The following is a 25,181-nucleotide window of genomic DNA, read 5'->3' as shown; positions in this document are numbered from 1 at the left end:
AAAGGAGAAAAAAAGTATAAAAAGCATACTGCAGGGAACAAGACAATAAACAAGAAAGCAATGAAAACATAGGCATTCGTGAAGATGTCTACTATTATTACACATGCTCTTGAAATGGAAATTTACTATTACATATTTTGAATCCTCCCTATGTTCTTCAGGCACATGACAAATGCTTTTCTATTTTCTGTCTTTTCCCACTTATTTTCTTTTTTATATTGTATTTAGTTCTAAATTTATTTTTTAAAAACCTTAAATGTTTTGTCAATATGATTATTTCATTTAATTCTCACAACAGCCCTGACAAGGAGATGCTATTATTCATCCCCTCATTATTCAGATGAGTTAAGAGGGAAGGAAATAAATACACATAGAATGCCTACTATGAGGCAGGCACTGTGCCAAGTACTTTTTAGAATATTATTTCATTTAATCTTCACAACAACCCTGAGAAGTAGACGCCACTGTTATGTTCATTTTTCAGATAAACTAAAGGGGAATAGCTAGGAGCTATGATTATCTTCAAGGTACAGTTGGAGAAACTGAGGCATATGGGTGGAGTGACTTGCCAGGGCCAAACATCCAGTTAAGTTTTTGTGCATTATGATGTTGAACATAAAAAGAGTTAGCCAGGTGATGGTCCCTTCTAAACTTAGATACAGCTGGTCCTCAGTTGTCTGTATCAAAGAGCCTTGGCAGCGTGGCAGGATTTAGCTGACCAAGTGGGTCTATCTACAAGGAGGAAAGAGAACTTTTATTTTTGGAAGGGATACAAATAAATAATGGAAAAGTCCTATCCACCTGGAGAGGCTTCTGGGGATAATCTCAACATCTTTCAAGGTCTGGCCTGGCTAAGTTGAGGTTTTGATGAAAAGAATTTTTGAGGTTTTGTCCCAGGTCACAGAGAAATGACGATCTGCACCTGGAGGGAGATGAACCTCCCCAACCAATGAAATGGTGATAAGTTTGAAAAAATGTATAGATGTGTATGTGGGTACCTACATCCCTACTGATCTCTTTATGATCCTAAAATACTTTGCAATCTGGAGGGGAGTTATGTTGTGGAGTTGTATCACTTGTATCAAGCTAGTTTTCAGTCTTTCTTAGCAAAGGTGGTGGAGTCCTTTCCACTTCATTTTATAGATGAGGAATCTGAGGCAAATAGGGTTGATTGACTTGCTCAGGGTCATCTAGCTGTTAATCTGGGGCTAGATTTGAACTTATATTTTCCTGCCTCCAGGCCTAGTACTCTGTGTCCTGTACCACTTACCTGCCCAGTAAAGGAACATAGAATTCTCCAGGTCCAGCCTTCTCATTTCATCAGCCTAGAAAAGCAATGTGACTTGGCCAGGCTCACAGGACTAGTAAATGCCAGATCCTACTAAGGTAGGATTTGGAGCCAGTTCTTCCAGACTTTTTACTTTTCTATCTGTGTTCTTTTTCTGCTTTTTCTTGTACTTTCCTTTCTCTTTTCTCAGTTTTAAATTATTCTTCTCTCTCTTTTCTATTTCTCAGATGTATTTGTCTGTTATTTGTATGAGTATATATAAAACTATATATTTCAATATAACTAGAGTTTTTGTTTACTGACCTCTTCTTTAGATAATCAGTTCTTTTCGACACCAAAGGGTTTTAATTTAGTATTTATTATTATGTTGTCTTCAATTATGATAATTGTTCTATCTTATTCAGTATTTGAAAAAGTGGGCATTTGTGTGTCCCGGTGCTCAGGTTTGAAGGTGAGGTTTCTAAGGCTGATGTGGGATGTCCCTGTACCTTTTGGCGAAATCTGCACAGTTTGAAATCTTGCTCTCCTAGTAGTGACTGTTGTTACCAGTACCAAGTCAGTTCTGGGAAGCAAAAATGTATTCTAAGGTAACTCTTCCATCTTCTAGGGAGACAAGACTTGGGAAAGGTTCGAATCTCAAAGAAAACACTGAAAAAGGATTGATTTTTGGAGGACCATGGCATTCAAGAAAAAGGTAGGAATACAGCCACGTCAAGGTGGGAATAAGGAGAGAGGGACAAACCTTGCCCAGCCTAACTTGTCTCCTAGTATCCCTCTTGCATCACAGTCCACCTGTTAGACGTGTCCCAAGTGAAACATAACCAAAAGAAAGCTCACCTTCCCCCACAATCTCCCACCTGCAATTCTTTCAGACTTCTTGTTTCTTTGTAAAGCGCCATCATTCTTCCAGTCATTTTGTTTATGATCTTGGAATCATCCCCACTTCCCCTGGCACATTGTCCATTCTTTGTCCAAGTCTTCTTGCTTCTGCCTTCATGGTAGTTCTTTCTTTCTTTTTTTAAAATTTTATTTCATTTTTCCTTACTCATATGGGAAAATGGTTTTTAACAGTTGTTGGTTTTTAAGTTTTGATTTTCACATTTTTCACCTCCCTCCCTGACTTTCTTCCTCACGATATACTAAGCAATCTGAGATAGAGACATATACACACACACAAGTACATAGTAATATAACACAGACTAGTTTTGATGTAACAAACAATATGAATCAACATGAGGAATTATATGTCCATAAGTCCTAGAAGGAGGGTATATAAATAACAATCACCCATACATATCCTTATCCAAAAGATAGTCTAAAACCAGTCTATTGTCCATTACTTCAAGTGTCAGAGAATCCAATGATGTCCTGCAACAGTCTTATTAACAATTTTTGATGTGCATGAGTCAATTGTCATACACATTGAGTTAACAGGCTTGCTTTTTCAGTGGCACATGTAGTCAGAGATGGAACCACATGATGTTTCTTGGGTCTTCTACAAACCTCATTAGCATTTTCTTTAGCAAGTTGTCTTATCATAATTTCTGTTGCTACATTTTCACCAATAGTTCGTATGACAGCTGTCTGCAGACGTCCCACAAATTCAGCAAAGGGTTCATTTGGACCTGGGCTATTTTCATGAAGGCTTCCCCTCTATCTTTTCCTGGGAGGGTGCCCCATGCTTTGATAGTAGCAGCAGTAGCAGCAGCAACAGCAGCAATTTGCTCATATGCTGCTATAGGGTAATTTAATCTGTGATAAAGTGTCTGCATAAGGACCTATACCTGCTAATTGGTCACAGGTGATTGGTATATCAACTCCAGTTTGCTTATTTCTTTGGGCTTGCATTCCACAGAGTTCACTGTACTCAGAAAGCCACAAGTTCAAGATCTAAGCATGTCCTTGCTATAGATTTCCAGTCACTAGGGGTTAAAATTTCAGAAGCTAAATTCTCTAATAACATCTTACCATAAGTTGACATAGACTCATAAAGAGTGAAAGCCTTCTTCAGATCTTTGATAATTTCCAGATTAAAAGGAGTGTATCTTCTTTTTTCTTGACCTGAAGAGTCAGCCTCTTCAATCATCAGGTACACGTCTATTCTCAAATCAGATGTATTCTATCCTTCCTCTTTAGCTTTAATTAGTGCCCTTTGTAATTGTGTCATAGGGGATGGACAGAGCTGCTGCATGGGTGGTACTGATGGTATCACTGGCCCTCTCCCCCTCCTCCTCCTCCCTCCACTCTCAGAGGTGAAATTGAGGGGAGGGAATCAGGAGATGGGGAATGCCCTAAGGGCGCCTGCTCTGATGTAATTGAGCTGTGAAAGTGAGAAGCACCACATCCCTTAAGTTCATCATCGCTGTTCTTGTCCAATTCTCCATGTTTTTCAGCTGCTTTTTCAGTACCATTCACACCCCACACTCCCTTTCTCCTCACACTTCCTTGTCTGACTGTTCTCTTTAAAACTTTTCCTTTTTTTTTTTTTTTTTAAAGAACTTGTAGGATTCCTTAAAACCACTTGTATTATCTTGTACATAAGGAATGTTTCCTCAGAATTGAATCAGGACCCTTAGCTGATAATATTCAATTAGTTGCTCTTCCACTGGTTCCCACATATCTAATCTTTCTTCCTTAGAGAACCAAGATGTGCTCTCTGATACATTAAGAGCCCGCTGATCTGCTTCTGTTACCAACAAACTTTTCTTCTTTATTAACCTAACTGTGCACATTTCCCTTGGGATAGGGAGGCTCTTCTCTTAGTATTTGCCCCATTTTAGCTGAAAAACGAAAGTCACTAGTTTAGCCCTTACCAAATCTTCCCACTTGTCTATTTTTATACTTACCCTATTTTGGGTCATGGGGATTTCTTCACTGAGCTGATTTGTGTCCTGCTTTGCAAGGCCCTGTATTTCTTAGGCCCCATGTTTAGGCACCAAAATGTAAAGTCCGGACTCCTTTCTGGACGGTCTCAGAATGGGCCTTGTTCTTTAGGTAGAGAAGTGATGAAGGCAGGAGAGCAACTACAAGGCTGGTCAAAGATGGAGTCCAGAGTCTTCTCTGTGTCTGTGATTGAGATTCTCTGATCCCAGTCCTCTCAGCCCTTAAATACCTCAATACAATTACATCCCTACAGCAACTGAACCTGTGCCAACTATAAACCATTACATCACCATATCACACTAATTATATGCCAACTAGAGTGGTTACATCATTATATCAATTATGTAGCACTTTTATCCCATCAATCACACTGAATAAGTGCTTAACTATAAGCGCACTGCTGTCCTTGATATAAGTACGCCTTTCCAGAGTTCCTGGCCCTCGACAAGATGCCCATTCTCTGTATTCAGTATTTTATATCTTTATAAGTATATGCTCAATTTAATTTTTTCTTTTCTAATCTGAGCATCCACTTAATTTATTTCTACATCTATCTGTGGTTCACACTCTTCATTTCTTTCTTCAGTAATTCTTTTCCAAACTTATTATATCCTTATACATTTATAACTTATTTTCACAAACCAATTGATGTCATTACAGGTTTTCTGTGTTTCTAATTTTCCTACATAATTGACTTAAACTGCAGTAGTACATTTTTCTGGGAACACCTTTGGATTTACTGCCAATCAGAATCCTACTTAGGCTTGCTTGCTGCACACAGGTTGGTTATTTAAAAGCAGTAAGCAAGAGAAATTTGTTTTGTTTTATTTTTAACCAAGGGGATGTTTTTGTAGCTAGCTGGCTGAATATGGGGAACTAGTAATTCCATCTTTCTATTTTAACAAAATGAAAGTAAGAAAAACAAAAGAAAAAACAACACTGTTCTGTATTTGAAAAATTAAAACCAATGGCACTCTGTGTCCATAGTTCCCTATAATGAAAAAATGTTCTAAATCATTATTGATTAGAGAAATGCAAGTTAAAACCATTTTAAGGTACCATTTCATACCTCTCAGATTGGGTAAGATGACATGAATGATAAATGTTGGAAGGAATGGGACAAAACTAGAACACTAATATATTTTTGGTGGAGTTGTGAACTGATCCTACCATTCTAGAAAGCAAGTTGTAACTTTGCCCAAAGGCTATAAAATTGACCACACTCTGATCCAGCAGTGTCTCTACTGGGTCTATATTCCAAAGAGATCATAATAAAGTAGAAATAAACAATATATGTAAAAATGTTTGTAGCAGCCCTATTTGTAGTGGCAAAGAACTAGAAAATGAATGACTGAATGAGTTGTGCTATTAGTGTAATGGAATATTATTGTTCAGTGTGAAATGATAAGCAGTCTTATTTCTGAAAAGGCTGGAAAGACTTACATAAACTGATGCTAAGTGAAGTGAGTACCAAGAGAGTATTGTAGACAGTAACAACAAGATTATGTGATGATCAACTGTGATGGACTTCGCTCTTTTCAACAGTGAGGTGATTAAAGGGAGTTCTAGTAGGTTTGTGATGAAGGGAACCATTTGCATCTAGAGGCAGATTGAATGAGGATCAAAGCATAGTATTTTCACCTTTTTTTTTGTAGATGGTTTTTTGCTTTTTTCTTTCTTTCTCATTTTTTCCCCTTTGTGATCTGATTTTACTTGTAAAGCATGTTAAAGACAGAAATATATTTAGAAGAATTGCACATTTTTAACCTATATTGGATTACTTGCTGTTAACAACTGTGGGGGGGAAGAAAATTTGGAACACAAGGTTTTGCAAGAGTGAATGTCGAAAAATTTCTTTGCATGCATTTTGAAAAATAAAAAGTTATTATTTAAAAAGGAAAAAAGGGAAATTAAAAAATAAATTTTATTTCATTTTTGGGCTACATTTGGAGATCCAAATGATTCCCTCCTTTCCTTCCAACCCCACATTAGTAGGTAGCTTCTAAAAACTCTTTCATCTGTCAAGTTAAGAATCTATCATGTTTTAGAAATTCCTGACATTCCAAGATGTTGCTGTGGAATTTACCCAGGAGGAATGGAGCTATTTGGATCCTGGCCAGAAAGACATGTACAGGGATGTGATGCTGGAGAACTATACAAACTTTCTCTCTCTGGGTAAGATAATTTTTTTTTTTTTAGTCATTCTGTCATCATTTATTTCTCTCCAAATTAGTACCAGGAACTATGGCACTCACTAGGAAAAGAAAGGTAAAAAGGGTCTGCTCATGGAGCTTCTATACTAATCAGAGAGCTCCTAGATTGTCAATACTTCTTAACAGAAATGTCAAAATAAAACAGGTTTTTTTCAAGATGGCAGTAGCAGGTGCCGGGCGGGGGGGGGGGGGGGGGGGGGGGAGTGGAGGTGTAGAAAAAGCTTCATGCCAGAGATCACTGATCCTCAGCTAAGTTGTGAAGGAAACTAGGGTTACAAAAGTTAAAGGGCAAAGAGCAGGTCAGAGCAGAGTTGGGGGAGCATCCCATGGTGACTTGCAGAGATGGCAGGGAGAGCATCACATGTGAGCCACTGCAAAGTCAGAGAATTCCATCTGTCCATGGCTGTGGGGGCTGAGGAGCTTGGCCAAATTTGAATTTGCTGGACAGGGAGAGAGAGTCACACAAATACCTTTTATATAGAGATGCCTTCAGACCTTTGGGCAGTTTGTGAGCAGTTGCTGCTTTTCCCAGACAAAAAGTCCTTCTTTGTCCAACTGGAAATCAGCAGCTTCATTCTGCAGCCCTGCAGGCTCTCCTTTCACACTCTCTACTCAGCCAGGCTTCAGGTTCTCCATAGAGCCCCAGGGCAGAGAAGGAAAGACTTCTCCCAGCAGACTAGGAGTGGGTGAACGTGACCCCATCTGTCCTGTGTCCGCACCAAAGGCTCTGTCCCTTCCCTCATGTTTGCTGAGGGAAACTTCCTTCAACGGTCATTGCTACTTCTCCCCTGGCATTTCTAGACCTGCCCCTTTTCCTTAGAGAGAGACCAGGACTGAGTTCTGAGGTATCTCTGTGTTCTCAGCATTTCCCACTTATTTCTCCTTGAGCAGGGCTTCCAGTAACTAAACCAACTGTGATTTCTCTGCTGGAGAGACATGAAGGTCCCTGGCTATCAAGGGAAGAAGACCCCAGATGCATTTCTGAGGGTGAGTAATAACCAGGTGGGCAGAGGGTGCAGTCCCCCGAGAGCCAGCCCTGGACTGAAGGAGCCTCAGGGTTCTGAGTTCCAGTCTGACCTCAGACTTCCCAGCAGTGAGACCCTGGACAGGTCCCTTAACCCTGTGGGTCTCCTCTGTGACATGATGTGGAGAAGGAAATGGCAAACTCCTCTGAAATGTGAATGTCTACCAAGAAATCTTTCAGAGGGGCTTACAAAGAGTCAGATGCATCTGAAAACCCCTGACCCAGAAATCTAGATAGGGATAGGAGTCACTGCCAGCAGGAGCTTGACTGGATCATTAGAGTGGAAATGTTGGGCCTGCAGCTCTCTTTCAGGGTCCATAGACCTGGGGAGAGGAGCTGTGCTTGTCCTTCCTGCACTCCTCCTGTAACCTCACCTTTCATGTCAAGAAATGGATTTCTATCAAATCTGCCCTTGTATTTCTCTCTAGTCTCAGAAACAGCTTCTTGATAGTGCTTAGCCTTCCACCCATATGCTGATGGTATTCTCTTCTTTAAAGTATAATAATGGTTCTCTCTGGGAGCAGGTTTCTTGGGGAGGTTTTCTGGAGGCAGCCTTAGTTTTGGTTCAGATCAATAATCACCTCAAATACAGCCAGGTGTTAAAAGTTCAGATCTTTGATTGCTTCCTCCAAAATAATCCAGTTAGTTTTCTTGGTGGCCTATCTCTCTGCTTGGTTCCAAGAGCTCCCTACGAATATCTTCAGATCCAAAGGTTTGTCCTTCAGCCAGCACAAAGGTGGAAAATGGAATGAATCTCTTGTCTCCTTGCCTGGGGCTGGGCAGCTTTCTGGAGAGCCTTTCAGAGCAGCCTTGGTCTCAGTAGGGGAAGTGCAGGAGGCCAGCCACCATGGTGGTGTGAGATGAAGTGAATGAATCTGATTCCACTTCCAAGAGTGGGTTTGTGGACTTCTTCTAGAGTCCTCCTGTGTCTGTCCCAGAGTGCTCTGTGTCCCTAAGAGCTTCTTGCTTATATGAGCTCTCTAAAGGTGTGAACACAAGCATTGTTTCTATCAGTTCCACTTAGTACCTTGTTTCAAGTTCTGGCCTATAACATCTCCTTGTAAGATCAGATCAATCATACTGAACCATGCTAAATTAGATAATTATTGTCTATCAATTCTAATGACTTAACAGCTTGTAAGGATTCTAACACTATCCTTTATTTCATTTTTTAAATGAATTTTGAAATGAAATTTTTTTTATTATAATATCTTTTTATTTACAAAACTTATGCATGGGTAATTTTTTAAATTTTCCCCTCCTTCCCCCCAGATGGCAGGTAGTCCATTACATGTTAAATGTATTAAAATATATGTTAACCTATCCTTTATTTCCATAAGTATTTTCTATTCTTAAATCCTTAGATTATTTTTTCTTTTTGATGAGTCCTTTGTGAGAGATATTGGGAAAAGAATTTTCTGGCATATTTGAGTCTGACCTGTATTTAAAAAATCAGACCATTTCTCCAACTTCTTTCCTGTTTTATCTTCCTTCCAACTGGTCTCATTCTTGGCAGGGACAGATCCTATAAAGATGCCATCTATCCCTTCCATCCTCTTTCTACTTTCCCTTCCCCACCTTGAATTGGTGCTGTCAGCATTTCACTGTTTCATGGAAAATTGTCTTTAAGTCATTACTGACTTTAATAATAACTAGAACTAATATACTGGGAGCAGGTTTAGGTGTGTTTTACCAATGTTTGAGATGTATGGTGTTTCTATCATTCCCATTTTTAGAAAGGCACATCATCTTAACTTGCCCATGGTGACCTATCTCATAAGTGTCACAACTGCTACTCACACTTTGGTTTTCTATCTCAACAAAAGTTTAGGGGTTTTCCTAGTACAGGGAAACATAGGACATGAAAGGTCTGAAGTGTTACAAAGTGTAAAAGCACCAACTTCCCAGTTTGCTAACTGGGTTGCTAACCCTGGGTTTAGAGCCTGCCTCTGACGCTTTCTAAGTGTGACATTGGACAATTCACTTCATCTCTCAATGCTCCTTTTCTATTGAGGACTTGAGTCCAGTCCATCACTTTGTGACCTGGAGTTTTCTTGGTGGCTGGAATGTTCTACCATTTCTTTCTTCAACTCATGTGACAGATGGGGAAACTGAGGCCAATAGGATTAAGTGTCTTGACCAAGGTCCCTCAGCTAGCAATTGTCTGGGGCCAAATTGAACTCAGGAAGATGAGTCTTGGCTGGAGGTTCAGTGCTCTGTCCAGTATGATGGTCACACCTCGCTCTTCAATGTTCTAGGCAGTTCTCAAGCTATGACTTTCATAAAAGGTAGAAACCTGGTTTGGTGTAGGGAATTTCCCTCATAAAATTACAGTTTTAATCACTATGTTTTCTTCAGTGTTACCAGAGATTAATTTCAAATATAATCATCTATGATTTTAGAATTATTGTTTTTCTCTCTGAATATTTTAATGTTTTTAAAGTCATGGGAAGTTCTATTACTTTATTCTCAACTATATTTGGGCTTTAGTTCCCTCTTGATCAAGTTTCTTCTACCTTGTCCGTATTAGTCACCCTTCTTCCTAATGGAAGTGACTGAATCTAGAATTGAGCATAAAGTTTTCTTTTCCCCACAACAGTGTGCAGTGGGTGTGATTCTTTTTTTGTGTTACCTTCAGATTCCTCTGTTGAAAAAAGAGACTGTGAAACCAAGGGGTCAACTCCAAAACAGTGTATTACTACCAGAGAAACATCCAGAGAGAGTTTCATAATGGATGCTTTCTGGGATTCTAAATTGGGAGAGGCTTGGAATTATGACACTGAATTAGAAAGGCAGACAAAAAAAATGGAAAGACAGTCCATGAAGCTAATAGTTACACGTAGCAAAACTTTATCTAGCAGAATTTCGATGGAGAAGAACCTTTGCAAGTTTGATAAATATAAGAAGTTTTATCATCAGCATTCAGAATTTAATGATTACCATAGAGTGTGTCCTCAAGGAGAATCTCATAGAATTAATGAATGTGGCAAAACCTTCCGCATCAATTCAAACCTTAGTGTACATGGAGGAATTCAGGCTGGAGTAAAAGCCCATAAATTTAGTCAATGTGGTAAGGCTTCCAGCTACAATTCAGATCTTGCTGTTTCACAGAAAAATCTGGAAGAAAAGCCTATAAAACAATGTAATATAGGTAGGAAAACTTTTAGCCAGACTAGATATGTTTGTCAACAGAAGAGAATTCCTACTAAAGAGAAACTCTATGAATGTAATGAATGTGGGAAAGCCTTCAAACTTAAGCAAACCTTTAACAGACACAAAAACATCCATACTGCAGTGAAACCCAATAAATGTAAAAAATGTGCAAAAGCCTGTACATGCAAGGCAACTCTTAATAGATATGAGAAAATTCATTCTGGAAAGAAACTATATAAATGTAATGAATGTGGAAAAGCCTTCACCTGGAAGACAAGCCTTTACATACATAAGAGAATTCATACAGGAGAGAAACCACATGAATGTAAGGAGTGTGGAAAAGCTTTTAGAGATAAGGCAGGTCTTAATCGACATGAGAAAATTCATACTGGAGAGAAACCCTATATATGTAATGAATGTGGAAAAGCCTTCAGATATAAGGCACACTTAGATATGCACCAGACAGTTCATTCTGGGGAGAAGCCTTATAAATGTAATGAATGTGGAAAAGCTTTCAGATTTCCAGGAACCTTTTACTCACATAAGAAAATGCATACTGGAGTGAAACCCTATAAATGTAATGAGTGTGGAAAAGCATTCATGCGGAATGATCGCCTTAAAAGGCATGAGAGAGTTCATACTGGAGAGAAACCATATAAATGTAATGAATGTGAGAAAGATTTCAGGAGTAAGAGAAGCCTTGATCTACATGCCATAATTCATACTGGACAGAAGCCCTATAAATGTAATGAGTGTGGAAAAGCCTTCAGTCGTAAAGGAAGCCTTATTCAGCATGAGGCAATTCATACTGGCCAAAAGCCCTATAAATGTAATGAATGTGGAAAAGCCTTCATCCGGAATGATCACCTTAAAAAGCATAAGACAGTTCATACTGGAGAAAAACCATTTATATGTAATGAATGTGGAAAAGCCTTCATTTGTAAGGTAAGTCTTGAAGTACATGAGGCAATTCATACTGGTCAGAAGCCCTATAAATGTAATGAATGTGGAAAAGCCTTCATCCGGAAAAGTCGACTTACGAGGCATAAGACAGTTCATACTGGAGAGAAACCATATAAATGTAACGAATGTGGAAAAGCCTTCATTTGTAAGGGAAGCCTTGATCTACATGAGGCAATTCATACTGGCCAGAAGCCCTATAAATGTAATGAATGTGGAAAAGCCTTCATCTGGAAAAGTCGACTTAAAAGGCATAAGACAGTTCATACTGGAGAGAAAGCATATAAATGTAATGAATGTGGAAAAGCCTTCATTTGTAAGGGAAGCCTTGAGCTACATGAGGCAATTCATATTGACCAGAAGCCCTATAAATGTAATGAATGTGGAAAAGCCTTCATACGGAAAAGTCGCCTTAAAAGGCATAACACAGTTCATACTGGAGAGAAACCGTATAAATGTAATGAATGTGGAAAAGCTTTCATTTGTAAGGGAAACCTTGAACTACATGAGCTAATTCATACTGGCCAAAAGCCCCATAAATGTAATGAGTGTGGAAAATTCTTCAGGCAGAAAGGATGCCTTAATTCACATAAGACTATTCATACTGGGCAGAAGCCCTATAAATGTAATGAATGTGGAAAAGTCTTCAGGCAGAAAGGAGGCCTTGATTCGCATAAGACAGTTCATACTGGAGAGAAACCCTATAAGTGTAATGAATGCGAAAAAGCCTTCAGGGAGAAAGGGGGCCTTAATAGACATAAGATAATTCATACTGGGGAGAAACCTCATAAATGTAATGAATGTGGAAAAGCCTTCAACTATAAAGGACATCTGAATAGACATAAGAAAACTCATACACAATTGAAACCATAAATGTAATGAATGTGGAAAAACCTCCAAATGTATGGAAAACCATAATTTATGTAAGAATTCATATTGAAGAGAAACCCTAAAAATCCAAGGAATGAGGAAGAAACTTTTAAGTGGTAAAGAAACTTTTAAAAACATAACTTCATACTGAAGGGAAATTCTTTGAATATACTGATGTTGAAGCAAATTGTAATATAAATCCAAACTTCGAATGTAATTAAATTGAGAAAACTGTCTTGCACTTCGCAAACTTAAGAAACATCAGATAATTCCTACTGGAGAGAACTCTAAATATAAAGAATGTGAGAAAGCTTTCAATGATCAGGAACACTTAATAAATCCAGGAGAACCCATACTGGACAGGAACTTTTTTCAGTGATATTTATTTTACATGAAAATAGCTTCATGGGTTCCAGCAACAATAACAGATTAGATAGTTATCCAGGATCTAGCAGTATCTATAATAAAGGATCAGAGAGCCTGGAATATCATATTCTAGAAGGCAAAGGACCTGGGGTTACAACCAAGAATTAACTGCCTAGCAGGACTGAGCATCTTCTTCAGGAGAGGTGATGGAACTTCAATGAAGTAAGGGACTTTCAATCATTTCTGTTGAAAAAAAAAAAAACAGAACTAAACAGAAAATTTAATCTATAATCACAGGACTCAAGAGAAGCATAGAAAGATAAACAAGGGGAAAATATATATTATTTAAAAGTTAAGCTGTTTATATCTGTAATGGGCTGAGGCTTGAGTTGATGCACTGAGCTCCCAACTACGTAAGGCTAAATAGTAATTGGACCATACTCTAATAATGTATGTGCTTGAAGAAAGAATGGCCCCCGCTCACTCTTTGTGCAAGTCCTGATGTGTTGTATAGGAAATGATGATTTTGGTGGGTGAAGGCAGAGGGACAGGAAGAGAGGCGGAGAGATACAACTGGCTGGGTTCCTGTTGCGGCTGCTCACATTGCTAATCCCCCTTCCCCTCCACAGAGAATAAAGATCCAAGATTTTCCCTTAACCTGAATTCCTGACTCTGGCTGATTTTAAAATATGCGGTTATCACATATATCCCTAGATGGGAAAACAACACTTGTTCTGGAGAGCTCAGATTTTATAAGGTATTATTCCTTACATGAAGTCAAAATCTTCCTTTTCATATCTACCACCTGGTTCTGGGACTCCTGATTCTTCCTTCTGGAGATAAGCAGAATAATGGTGATTTCCTCCTTTACGTGATAGATCTTCAAGGACCATCCTAGGCTCCTCTGATCCAAGATTTTCTGTAGATTAAACCCCTAGGCCAGTTCCCATATGATGTCATCTAAAGGGATTAGTCATGCAGCTGGCCCTGCCTAGATATTGTGAGATCAGATACAAATTGCAAAGAATTTCATAATCTTGAACTGATTTTTTGCTATCATCAAGAACCAATTCCACTCCCCAGACTTGTTGATCATTATTTTTTTGTGTGTGTGAGCTCCTTATCCAGACAGAATGGCCTTTTTCATGCTCCCCACATAGGACATTCCATCATGTATCTCCAGGTCTTAGAGCAGAATGTTGGAAATTCATTTATTCCTCAGATCCACACACCAGTTGCCTTCACGAGTCTATGTCCGAAGTTAAGCAAATTAGACAGCCCCCAATAAAGCCCTTGGGTAGTACAAATCTCCTGGGTAAAGATCCAGTAAATTCTGAATCTTAGATGTTATGAAATCAAAAATAAAATCTTCAAATCTTTCAGAACCAGAGAGCAGAGTAAAAACAAAAAGAACCCACCGATCACCTTCAAAGACCCTCAGAGAAAAAACTAGGGTTGTTAGCCCAAATCTAGGATATCCATATCAAAGAAATCTCTTGGCCAGGAGGATGTAAATCAAAGACCAAGGAACCAGTCAAATTTACACAAGGCCTTGCAGCTTCTACTATAAACCGGAGACATTAGAATACAATATGCCAAAAAGCAAAAGACCTGAGCTTTCAACCAATAATAGTGTGAAAAACTGGACATAATCCTGTGGTCACAGTATTGACCCTAAAGGACTTTGAGCATTTTTGATGAAGAGACTAGAGATGAGTAGGAAATTTGAACTACAGAACCAGGAATCCACAGGACTTTAGAAAGACCAAATTATATGAGCAATGAGACAGATAGTGATAATAATGTAATGGGGAGAAAAGAAACAAATGTCTCCTCAGATTCTGCAAATCTTTAAAGAATAATGGAGTTACAAATTATGAGAATTCAAGCCATCCTCCAGTTGATAAATAGTCAAAGGATATGAACAGACAATTTTCAGATGAACAAATTTAAACCATTTCTATTCATGTGAAACAGTGCTCTAAATCATTGATCAGAGAAATGCAAATTAACATAACTCTGAGATACCACTACACACCCCTCAGATTAGCTAAAATGACAGGAAAAGATGATGAATATTAGAGGGGATTTGCAGAAATGAGGACACTAATATATTGTTGATGGAGTTGTGAACAGATCCAGCCATTGTGGAGAGCAATATAGAACTGTGCCCAAAGGACTATCAAATTGTGCATACCACCTTTTTTTTTATTATAGCTTTTTATTTACATGATATATGGTTAATTTTTCAGCATTGGCAATTGCAAAACCTTTTGTTCCAACTTTTCCCCTCCTTCCCTCTATCTCTTCCCCCATGTGGCAGGTTGACCAATACCTCTTAAAATATGTTAAAGTATAAGTTAAATACAATATATGTATACATGTCCAAACAGTTATTTTGCAGTACAAAAAGAATCGGACTTTGAAATAGTGTACTATTAGCCTGTGAAGGAAATCAAAAATGCGGTGGACGTAAATAGAGGGATTGGGAATTCTAGGTAATGGTTCATAGTTATCTCCCAGAGTTTTTTTGCTGGGTGTAGCTGGTTCAGTGTATTACTGCTCTATTGGAACTGATTTGGTTCATCTTCATTGTTGAAAAGGACCACATCCATCAGAATTGATCATCATATAGTATTGTTGTTGAAGTATATAATGATCTCCTGGTCCGGCTCATTTCACTCAGCATCACTTGATGTAAGTCTCTCCAGGCCTTTCTGAAATCATCCTGTTGGTCATTTCTTACAGAACAATAATATTACATAATATTCATATACCACAATTTATTCAGCCATTCTCCAATTGATGGATCTTAAAAGAGGTATGTGCAAAATGTGTGTGGCAGCCCTCTTTGTAGTGGCCAGAAACTGGAAACTGAGTGGATATCAGTTGGAGAATGGCTAAATAAGTAAAGGTACATGAATGTTATGGAATATTATTGTTGTATAAGATATGGTAGCTAGGTAGTGCAATGGATAGAGCATCAGCCCTGAAGTCAGGAGGACCTGAGTTCAAATTATGTCTCAGACACTTAGCACTTCCTAGCTGTGTGACCCTGGGCAAGTCACTTAACCCCAATTGCCTCAGCCAAAAAAAAAAAAAAAAAGAAGGAAAGAAATGATCAGCAGAATGATTTCAGAGAGGTCTGGAGAGACCTACAAGAACTGATGCTAAGTGAAGTGAACAGAAGTAGGAGATCATTATATTTGGTAACAACAAGACTATGATGGACGTGGCTCTCATCAAGAATGAGGTGATTCAGACTAGTTCCATTGCTCATGTGATGAAGAAAATCATCTGCACCTAGAGAGGGCACACTGGAAACTGAATTTATACACAATATAGTATTTTGCTGCTTTTTGTTGTTTACTTGCCTTTGGTTTTGTTTCCCATTTTTTTTTCCCCTTTTTGATTTGATTTTTCTTCTACAACATATTTGTTGGATTGCTTAGCAACTGTGGTGGTGGATTGTGGGAACTTGGTATTCTCATTAGCATATGTGAGAACAGTATATAAAGGAGGAAAAAGAAAGGGAAGGCAAATCCAGTGAAACACACACTTATCTAAAATGAAAAAGAAAAGTTGATTGCACAAAGTTGATCATACCTTTGCGATGAAAGATTGTACAGAAAATTATTAACATTCAATGGGAAAACTATGATGGGTGGGTCAGTGATGAGTGAAGATGATACCCTCCTAGCCTTCTTTTCTGTTGTTGTTTTCATGACCCCATTTGAGGTTTTTCTGGCAAAAATACTGGAGTGGTTTGCCATTTCCTTCTCTAGCTCATTTGATAGTTGAGAAGACTGATACAAACAGGGTAAGTGACTTGCCCAGAGTCACACAGCCAAAAAGGTATGTGAGGCTGGATTTGCACATGAATTTTCTGCCTCCAAGCCTAATGTTTTATCTACTGAAAACCAAATGCCCTCCTCATGGATCAGTAAAGTCTAAGGCAATGTCTTGTATTTTCTCTTAAATAATTGGAAAATAACTGAATAAAATGCAGTACAAAAATATTAAGTTGGAAAACCAATGGAAGTCTATTTCATAAAATCCTGGATGATATTAACTAATTTTCATGAGGACATGAGCATTGTAAAGACAAACATCTATGATATGTCTGTAGTGAAACTGAGAAGGTTGTCAACTATTTCCTGAAAGATCGTGTATCCAGAAAGAGTTTAGATTTTATATAATAAAACTCTGTGTCTCCCTGATGATTTTTTTTTTTGGGGGGGGGGAGGTTGGGTTGGAAAAATCCTAAATCTCAACCCCTCCAGCCTCTGGGAACATCCTTACCCTCCTACCTGGTTCCCATGGGAAACTTCCACGTCCAATTAATCTGGGAATCACTTTGGTCTAGGAAACAATCACCACCCTTTTTAAAAATTATTATTATTAAAACTTTTTATTTTCAAAACATGCATGTATGATAAGGGCTGCCAAAAACATTTTTTGCACATATGGGTCCCTTGCCCTGTTTTAAGATCTCTTTGGAGTATAAGCCCAGTAGAAACACTGCTGGATCAAAAGGTATGCACAGTTTGATAGCCCTTTGGGCACAGTTCCAAACTGTTCCCCAGAATAGTAGATCTATTAACAATTCCATCAACAATGTATTAGTAAAAAAACAAAACAAAACAAAACAAAAAAAAAAAACAATGTATTAGTGTCCCAGTTTCCCACATCCACTCCAAAATTTGTCATTATCTGTCATCTTAGCCAATCTGAGAGGTGGGAACTGGTGTCTCAGAAGTGTCTTAATTTGCATTTCTCTGACCAATAGTAATTGAGAGTACATTTTCACATGACTAGAAATGATTTTAATTTCTTCATCTAAAAATTGTCTGTTCATTTCTTTTGACCATTTATCAATTGGAGAATGGTTTGACATAAATTTGAGTCAGTTCTCTATATGTTTTAGAAATAAGGCCTTTATCAGAATCTTTGAATGTAAAAATGTTTTCCCAGTTTATTGCTTCCCTTTTAATCTTGTCTGCATTAGTTTTGTTTGTACAAAAACTTTTTAACGTAATATAATCAAAATTATCTATTTTGTGATCAATAATGATCTCCAGTTCTTCTTTGGTCACAAATTCCTTACTCCTCCACTGATATGAGATGTAAACCATCCTTTGTTCTTCTAATTTGTTTATGATATCATTCTTTATGTCTAGACCATGAACCCATTTTGAATTTATCTTGGTATATGCTTTAGGGCTGGACTATTTGAGTAGGGTAAGGCCACTGAAGGAAAGAGCAAACACCAGGTGTGGAGTTGGAGACAAAACCACAGCTTTCTTCTGAAGGAGGAAATGATAGGAAATCTGGCAACTTTAATCAGCCAATAAACATTTATTTAAGTGCCCATGTGCCAGGCCCTGTGATATTCACTGGAGATACCAAAAAAAAAAAAAAAAAAAAAAAAGATTGGAGAGATGTGTTGTGGCATATGAAACCCTGGGCCAGGATTCAAAAAACCTGGGTTTAAATCCTGTCTCAGATTCTCAATGTCAGGCCAGTTTTTTTGGTTGATGTTGTTTATTTGGTTTGGTAAGACAATTAGGGTTGTGACTTGCCTGAAAATGGATTTGAACTGAGATCCTCCTGACTCTAGCATCACTGCTGTATGTACTGTGTATACAGGGGTACCCCAAATAGGCAAATTCTAAATAATAATAATTTCACTATAACAGTTTGTTATGGTAATGAAGGAAGATAATCCATGTAAAGTACTCTATAAACTTTAAAATGCCATACAAATCTGAATTATTATTATTGTTATTATTAAACTTTATATTGTAATGTTTTAGCCATTCATCTTTTCCTTAGTCAGCAAGGGTTTATAAATTTCAGCCCTAAAATTGATAATGGTAGAAGATAAATTTATGGATTGAAATGTGAATTTGTCTGTGCAAAGAATTCATTCATTATTGCTGTGCTCTTTTAGAAAATGTAAACACCTTTATGTGCCTTTGAGATCCAAGTAGGAGAAAAGTTTAAAAAAAAAAAAAATGTGGACTGTGTTCTTTCATCTCCAAGAAGTAGAATGCAACAGAAATTATTTTCTTTAGAAAATCTGGTACCAGGAATGCTCAAACTCAGAAATTTCTGAATTTGGAATTATTTATAATAAATTTCAAAGTGTAGTATGACCCAGAAATCTTCTTTCTCTGCTGAAAGCTAGATTTTAAGCTCATGCTGTCTAGTGAATTCAAAACACCCCTTCCTTCTCCAAGTAGATTCAGTTTCAAGAAGCAGTGCATTGACTTCCACTTTCAAAACTTCATGCAAAATACATTTTGCCTAAGACCATATGCTTCTTCTATAAGTCACAACTATTTTTTCTGGTTAGGGGAAAGAAGTGAGAAATCCCCCAGCTTCTGCTTCATTTTTCAAGAGGTTCATGGCAAGGATCACTCAAAAGTGAGTCCAATAACTTTTGAGATTTCCTTCAAAAATGGAATGTTAGCAAAGAGCAGCCAGCTTGCTTTTTTTTTTCTTTTCCACAATGGAGAGGGCTGATCCTTAGCCAGCCAATTATTAATTATTCCCTATAGCCCATCAAAGCAAATACCTGAAGTGATCATACGAGGCAAAGGTACTGTACAAAATATCTTTGGGAAAGCATTGGACAGAGAAATTTGCTCCAACTCTTCCATACCTCCTGTAATAATGAATATTACTGGCTTATCCTTGCGCCGCCAAATTTGTTTTTCCAATGAAAACATAAAGTCCCTGTATTTCCTTACAGAACATGAATAAAAGTTGCAGGCATACCATGGCGAAAAAGGGGTTGGACCAAAAAATCACTTTCAACATCAAATATGCTGGAATTAATGCTAGATGATAATTGGCATAATGAATGAGTCCATGCTCGCTAAACCTTCTTTTGCTTTGTCATAATCTAACCCACTGGACTGTTCCTGGAGACCTTCCTATAATAATGGACAGTTTTATCCTTCTTCCACCAATAATAAAGAACATTACAGACACATATAAAGTTCATTCCTTTTTAAATTCTTGTCTTTGACGTTAGAAGGGAAGCAATAATTTGGGAAAATATTTTTACATTCAAAAGTTCTGATAAAGGTCTCATTTCTAAAATATATAGAGAACTGACTCAAATTTGTAAGAATACAAGCCATTCTCCAATTGACAAATGATTAAAGGATATGAACAATTTTCAGATGAAGACATTGAAACCATTTCTAGTCATATGAAAAGGTGCTCTAAATCACTATTGATCAGAGATTAAACTATCTCCAAAAGGGAGGTGTTTATGAGAGCACCAGTAGCATCATTTGTATTAGCACAGTCTCTAAAAGCTTGCTGCACAAAGGTATTGGAACATATACTAATAAATTTGAAACAATATTTGGAGTCCAGCCAGATTTCTCCCACTCCTCCGTCATGAAGACAAACTATATTACAAGGAGCCAGAGAAAAACAATTTAAATACCAAGGAGCTACAATAAAAGTCACTCAGGATCTAGCAGTTTCTACATTAAAGGCTCAAAGGGCCTGGAATCTGATATTCTAAAAGGAAAAGGAACTTGGAATTCAGCCAAGAATAAGCTACCCAGCTAAACTTAGCATTTTTTTTTCAAAGAAGAAGATGGGCATTCAATGAAACAGATGAATTCCATTTATTTCTGATGAAAAACTAGAGCTAAATAAAAAATTTGACCTCAAAAAAATATAGGACTCAAGAAAAGCATAAAAAAGATAAAAAGAACTCTTGATAACTGTACTTCTGTTAGGGATATACATAGAGGATCCATGTATAATTTGATTTTACTGTTATAATGTAAAAAAGGAACTAGAGATGGAAAAGGGATTGTACCCAAAAAAGGGAAAAGTGGAGGTAAAAGGAGGGAAATCACATCTCATGAAGAGGCAAAAGAAATCTATTATATCTGAGGGAATGAAGGGAGAGGGATGAACATTGTGAATCTTACTCTCATCAGATTTGGCTCAAAGAAAAAAATTATATATATTTGGCTTATATAGAAATTTCTCTTACCTTATTGAAAAGTGGGAGGGGAAAAATGAAAAGGGAAGAGGTAGGCTTAATAGAAGGAGAAATAGTAGGGAAAGATATAAGAAAGGAGGAGGAACTCTAAGGGGGAAGGATTCCAAAGGGGGAGAAGCTGCTTGAGCAAGTGGTGCCCCTAAATTAAACACTGGGGAGGGGGATAAGGGGAAAAGAAAAGAGAAAAGAATCATCTGGGGATAACAAGATGGCAGGAAGTATAGAATTAGTAGTTTTAATCGTAAATGTGAATGGGATGAACTCTCCCATAAAGCGGAGGTGAATAGCAGACTGGATTAAAAGCCAGAATCCTACAATATGTTGTTAACAGGAAACACATTTAAAGCAGGGTAGTACATACAGAGTAAAGATAAAAGGCTGGAGCAGAATCTATTATGCTTCAAGTGAAGAAGAAAAAAGCAGGGGTGGACATCCTTATTTCAAATCAACCAAAAGCAAAAATTGATCTAATTAAAAGAGATAAGGAAGGAAACTATCTTGCTAAAGGGTATCATAGATAATGAAGCAATATCAATACTAAACATATATGCACCAAGTGGTGTAGCATCTAAATTCCTAAAGGAGAAGTTAAGAGAACTGCAAGAAGAAACAGACAGCAAAACTACAATAGTGGAAGATCTCAACCTTGCACTCTCAGAATTAGATAAATCAAACCACAAAATAAATAAGAAAGAAGTTAAAGAGGTAAATAAAATACTAGAAAAGTTAGATATGATAGATCTTTGGAGAAAATTGGATGGAGACAGAAAGGAGTACACTTTCTTCTCGGCAGTTTGTGAATACAAAAATTGACCACATATTAGGACATAAGGACCTCAAAATCAAATTCAGGAAGGCAGAAATAGTAAGTGCATTCTTTTCAGATCATGATGCAATAAAAACTACATTCAGTAAAAAGCCAGGGGAAAATAGACCCAAAAATAATTTGAAATTAAATGATCTCATCCTAAAGAATGAATAGGTGAAACAGCAAATCATAGACACAATTAATAATTTCATCCAAAAGAATGACAATAATGGGATGACATACCAAAATTTGTGGAATGCAACCAAAGTGGTAATAAAGGGAAATTTTATATCTCTATAGGCTTACTTGAATAAAATAAAGAGAAGATCAATGAATTGGGCTTGCAACTTCAAAAGCTAGAAACCCCCAATCATTCTAAATACATTCTAAAAATAAAAGGAGAGATTAATAAAATTGAAAGTAAAAAAAAAAACTACTGAATTAATAAATAAAACTAAGAGTTGGTTCTATGAAAAAACTAACAAAATAGAGAAACCTTTAGTAAATTTGATTAGAAAAAGGAAAAAGGAAAATCAAATTGTTAGTCTTAAAAATGAAAAGGGAGAACTTTTCACTAATAAAGAGGAAATCGGAACAATAATTAATAGTTACTTTGCCCAACTTTATGCCAATAAATTCGATAAACCTGTAAGAGGACTTGCCAACCCCACCTTGTCAGCCTTGGACATCACACAGGTATGACTCAGGTACTCTGAGGGTAGCCTTGTAAAGGTGAACAAGATGGCGATGGGAGGAAGGGGTCCCACCCTAATAAGCAACATGGCAATTCCCAGGAGAGGTATGTGGGACCTTGAAGGGAGTACTTTGAATACCCTTATTACGAAAGGAATACACACAATATATCTACATGTAGCTTCCTGTAGAGAATCAATACTATAGGTTAGAATGTACTTAGAATATGATGTAGGAAGTAGAAACAGGTACCAAGATGATAAAAGTGCTTGCAGTCTTTGTAATAAATGGAGTCTTACACCACCCTGACTCTCGACCCTCATTACTTACATACAGTCTTTGCCATTCAAGTGGGCAAGCAGTGCTGGTCACATAAAGCCTGTTCCACTCTGGAGTTGGGGCCGAGACCCCCAACAATAACCTAAGTGAAATGAATGAATACCTACAAAAATATAGCTTGCCCAGATTAACAGAGGAGGAAGTAAATTGGTTAAATGTTGGGATCCTTACAAAGTGTTAAGTCATTAGAGCTGATAGAAACAACAATTATTTAATTTAGCATGGTTCAGTATGATTGATCTTACAAGGAGAGTTATGGGCCAGAAGAAACAAGGTACTAAGTAGAACTGATAAAAGCAATGCTTGTGTTCACACCTTTAGAGAGCTCGTATAGGCAAAAAGCTCTTAGGGCCAGAGAGCACTCTGGGAAGAAACCCATAATCCCACTCTCTCAGAGGAGATCATGTATAAGAAGCAGACAAAAGCTGTCGGGAGTTTAGCTGAAAAGATTGAGAGGGGAGCGTCAAGTCATTTCAGAGAGAAGCCCTCTCTCGGAGGCAAGAGAGATTCATTCCAACTTTCACCATGGTGCTGGCTGGAGGCTGAAGAAAGCAGAGGCAAAGGACAATTGCAAGAGCTCTTGGAACCAAGCAGAAAGATAGGCCTCTAAGAAAAACTCACTGGGCTATTTTGGAGGAAGCAATAAAAGATCTGAACTTTTAACACCTGGTTGCATTGGGTGGTTATTACTTTTAACTGAAACTAAGGCTGCCTCCAGAAAACCTCCCCAAGAAACCTGCTCCCAGAGAGAACCTTTATATTTTAAAGAAGAAAAACCCCACATTTAGAACCAAGGAGAGAGAGAGAGGCTCTCCCCTTTTCTTTTGATTTAGAACATAGGTGGTCATGACCTCCCTGACTTGTCAAGGAGGTGAGAATCCCAAAAAGAAGGTGGTCGCGCCTTCCCTGACTGCTCAAAAAAGGAGTGAAAACACCATAAAAAGAAGTACTCTGACATCTCAGGAAGGGAGATAAAAACACCAAAGGAAATAGGAAGTCAAATCAGATTAGCGGGTTTCTAAAGGGGCTCAATTGAAACAAATATGAAACAAAGTGTACATAAATCCATCAATATGGGAGGCATTACATATAATTACATAGATTACATAAGCAAACACAGGCTAGTAGTAATGTAACAAAAACATGAACAACATGAGAATTTATACATGTCCATAAGTCCTAGAAATAGTCCAAAGGAATCCATTGTCCATTAATTCATGTGCCAGGAATCCAAAAATTCCTGTAAGCTCTGAAGTATTGCAATAGTCTCATCAACAGTTTTTTATCTCAAGAAATTCAATAATTCTTGCTGGTTTTCAAGAACTGAGTCTCATCTTGTGTTAGGGAATCCAATGATTCATGAAAATTTTAAAGTTTTTTTTTAACAGTCTCATTGTCAGCCATGGCCTTTCAATGTCAGATGTTTCTTAAATCTTCTCTCCTTTGTTTTGAGGTTTTTCTCTTTTTCTGTTTCTCTCTGATGAACAAGGCGAATATGGCTCATTGGCACCCATCTGATTCCTTCTCCTCCTGTAGAGATATAAGCAAACTCTCTTCCCCAAGCAGTTAACCTATCTAACTTCCTTCTATTTACCACTTTGGGGAATTCTTCTCATCTTCTGGCAATTACATTGGAACTACTTGCACTGGATACTGCCCTGTTGGGTTAAAAGGCCTGTATTCTCCCCAACTGTAATCTCTTCCTGCCATGTGATTATTTTTAGGCTGATTGATCAAATCAGAGTCCTGACCTTCTAAAGACTCTCTGGGTGTAACTTCAGCTGTTATCATGCCCCATCTGTCTTTTATATATCTTGGGGCTGGGCCCTGCCTCTCATTTCCCTGGGTCAATCTACATTCTGAGGCCCAGTGAAAGCCTCAGTTGCATTTTGGACATGAGGCTTTGGGTTTTCTTTCACCCTGTCTTCTCACTCTATCTCCATATCGATATTGGGCTCTCAAATGTCCAACTTTTCCACACTGAAAGCATTGACGAGTTTCTCTAGAAGTCCCTTGCCAAGAGGGACCCTGTCTTTCCATCTTCATTATAGTTTAGCTATAATAAGCATTTGTGCCCACTGTGGCACAGCGTCTTATGATCTCCTCCAAAGGAGCATCTTTGTCTAGCCCCCACATAATTCTTTTGCAAACCTCATTGGCATTTTCATTAGTCAGATGTCTGGTCATTATTTCTGTTGCTGCATTATCTCCAATGGTTCTTATTACAGCTGTTTGCAAACATCCCACAAAATCAGCAAATGGTTCATTGGGACCTTGCTCTATTTTTGTAAAAGCTTTACTTCCATCTTTCTGTCCAGGGAGAGAACTCCAAGCTTTTATTGCAGCTTTAGAAATTTGCTCATACACTGTTATGGGATAATAAATCTGTTCTGAATTCTCTCCATACTGATCTTCACCAGCTAGTGATTTGTTCAGTAGCTCCTGTTTGCCTATTGCATTGGGCTTGAATCCTACATAATTCATGAAACTCCGAAAACCACAATAAATTCTGCCCAGGTTCTAAGCATGTCTTTGCTATGGATTTC

The 25,181-nt window shown here is 37.8% G+C and overlaps 1 protein-coding gene across 8 annotated transcripts in view; it reads left to right on the top strand.

The window, feature by feature from the left end:
* The window catches only part of LOC127547583 (zinc finger protein 260-like), a 203,983-nt gene that overhangs the window by 167,314 nt on the left and 11,488 nt on the right, over window positions 1-25,181 (top strand). For 3 of the 8 annotated variants that reach the window (XR_007950206.1, XR_007950205.1, XR_007950208.1), the window contains exons 2-4: window positions 1,896-1,982; window positions 6,220-6,346; window positions 7,276-7,371. The exons of 2 other annotated variants lie outside the window; for them this stretch is intronic. Coding sequence is in view for 1 of the 6 variants with exons in the window: in XM_051974492.1 (XP_051830452.1) it covers window positions 1,965-1,982; window positions 6,220-6,346; window positions 7,276-7,371; window positions 19,515-19,525 (252 nt within the window). In the remaining 5 variants the exon portion in view is untranslated. Of the gene's footprint in view, window positions 1-1,895; window positions 1,983-6,219; window positions 6,347-7,275; window positions 7,387-19,514; window positions 19,750-25,181 lie in introns of those variants that run through there. 3 more of the 8 variants (XM_051974492.1, XR_007950207.1, XR_007950209.1) reach the window with 3 other exon arrangements.

Source organism: Antechinus flavipes, chromosome 2 (genome assembly GCF_016432865.1).
Source record: "Antechinus flavipes isolate AdamAnt ecotype Samford, QLD, Australia chromosome 2, AdamAnt_v2, whole genome shotgun sequence".
NCBI lineage: Eukaryota > Metazoa > Chordata > Mammalia > Dasyuromorphia > Dasyuridae > Antechinus > Antechinus flavipes.
The sequence above is the reverse complement of the archived record's forward strand: the minus strand, read 5'-3'. Positions and strand labels throughout refer to the sequence as shown.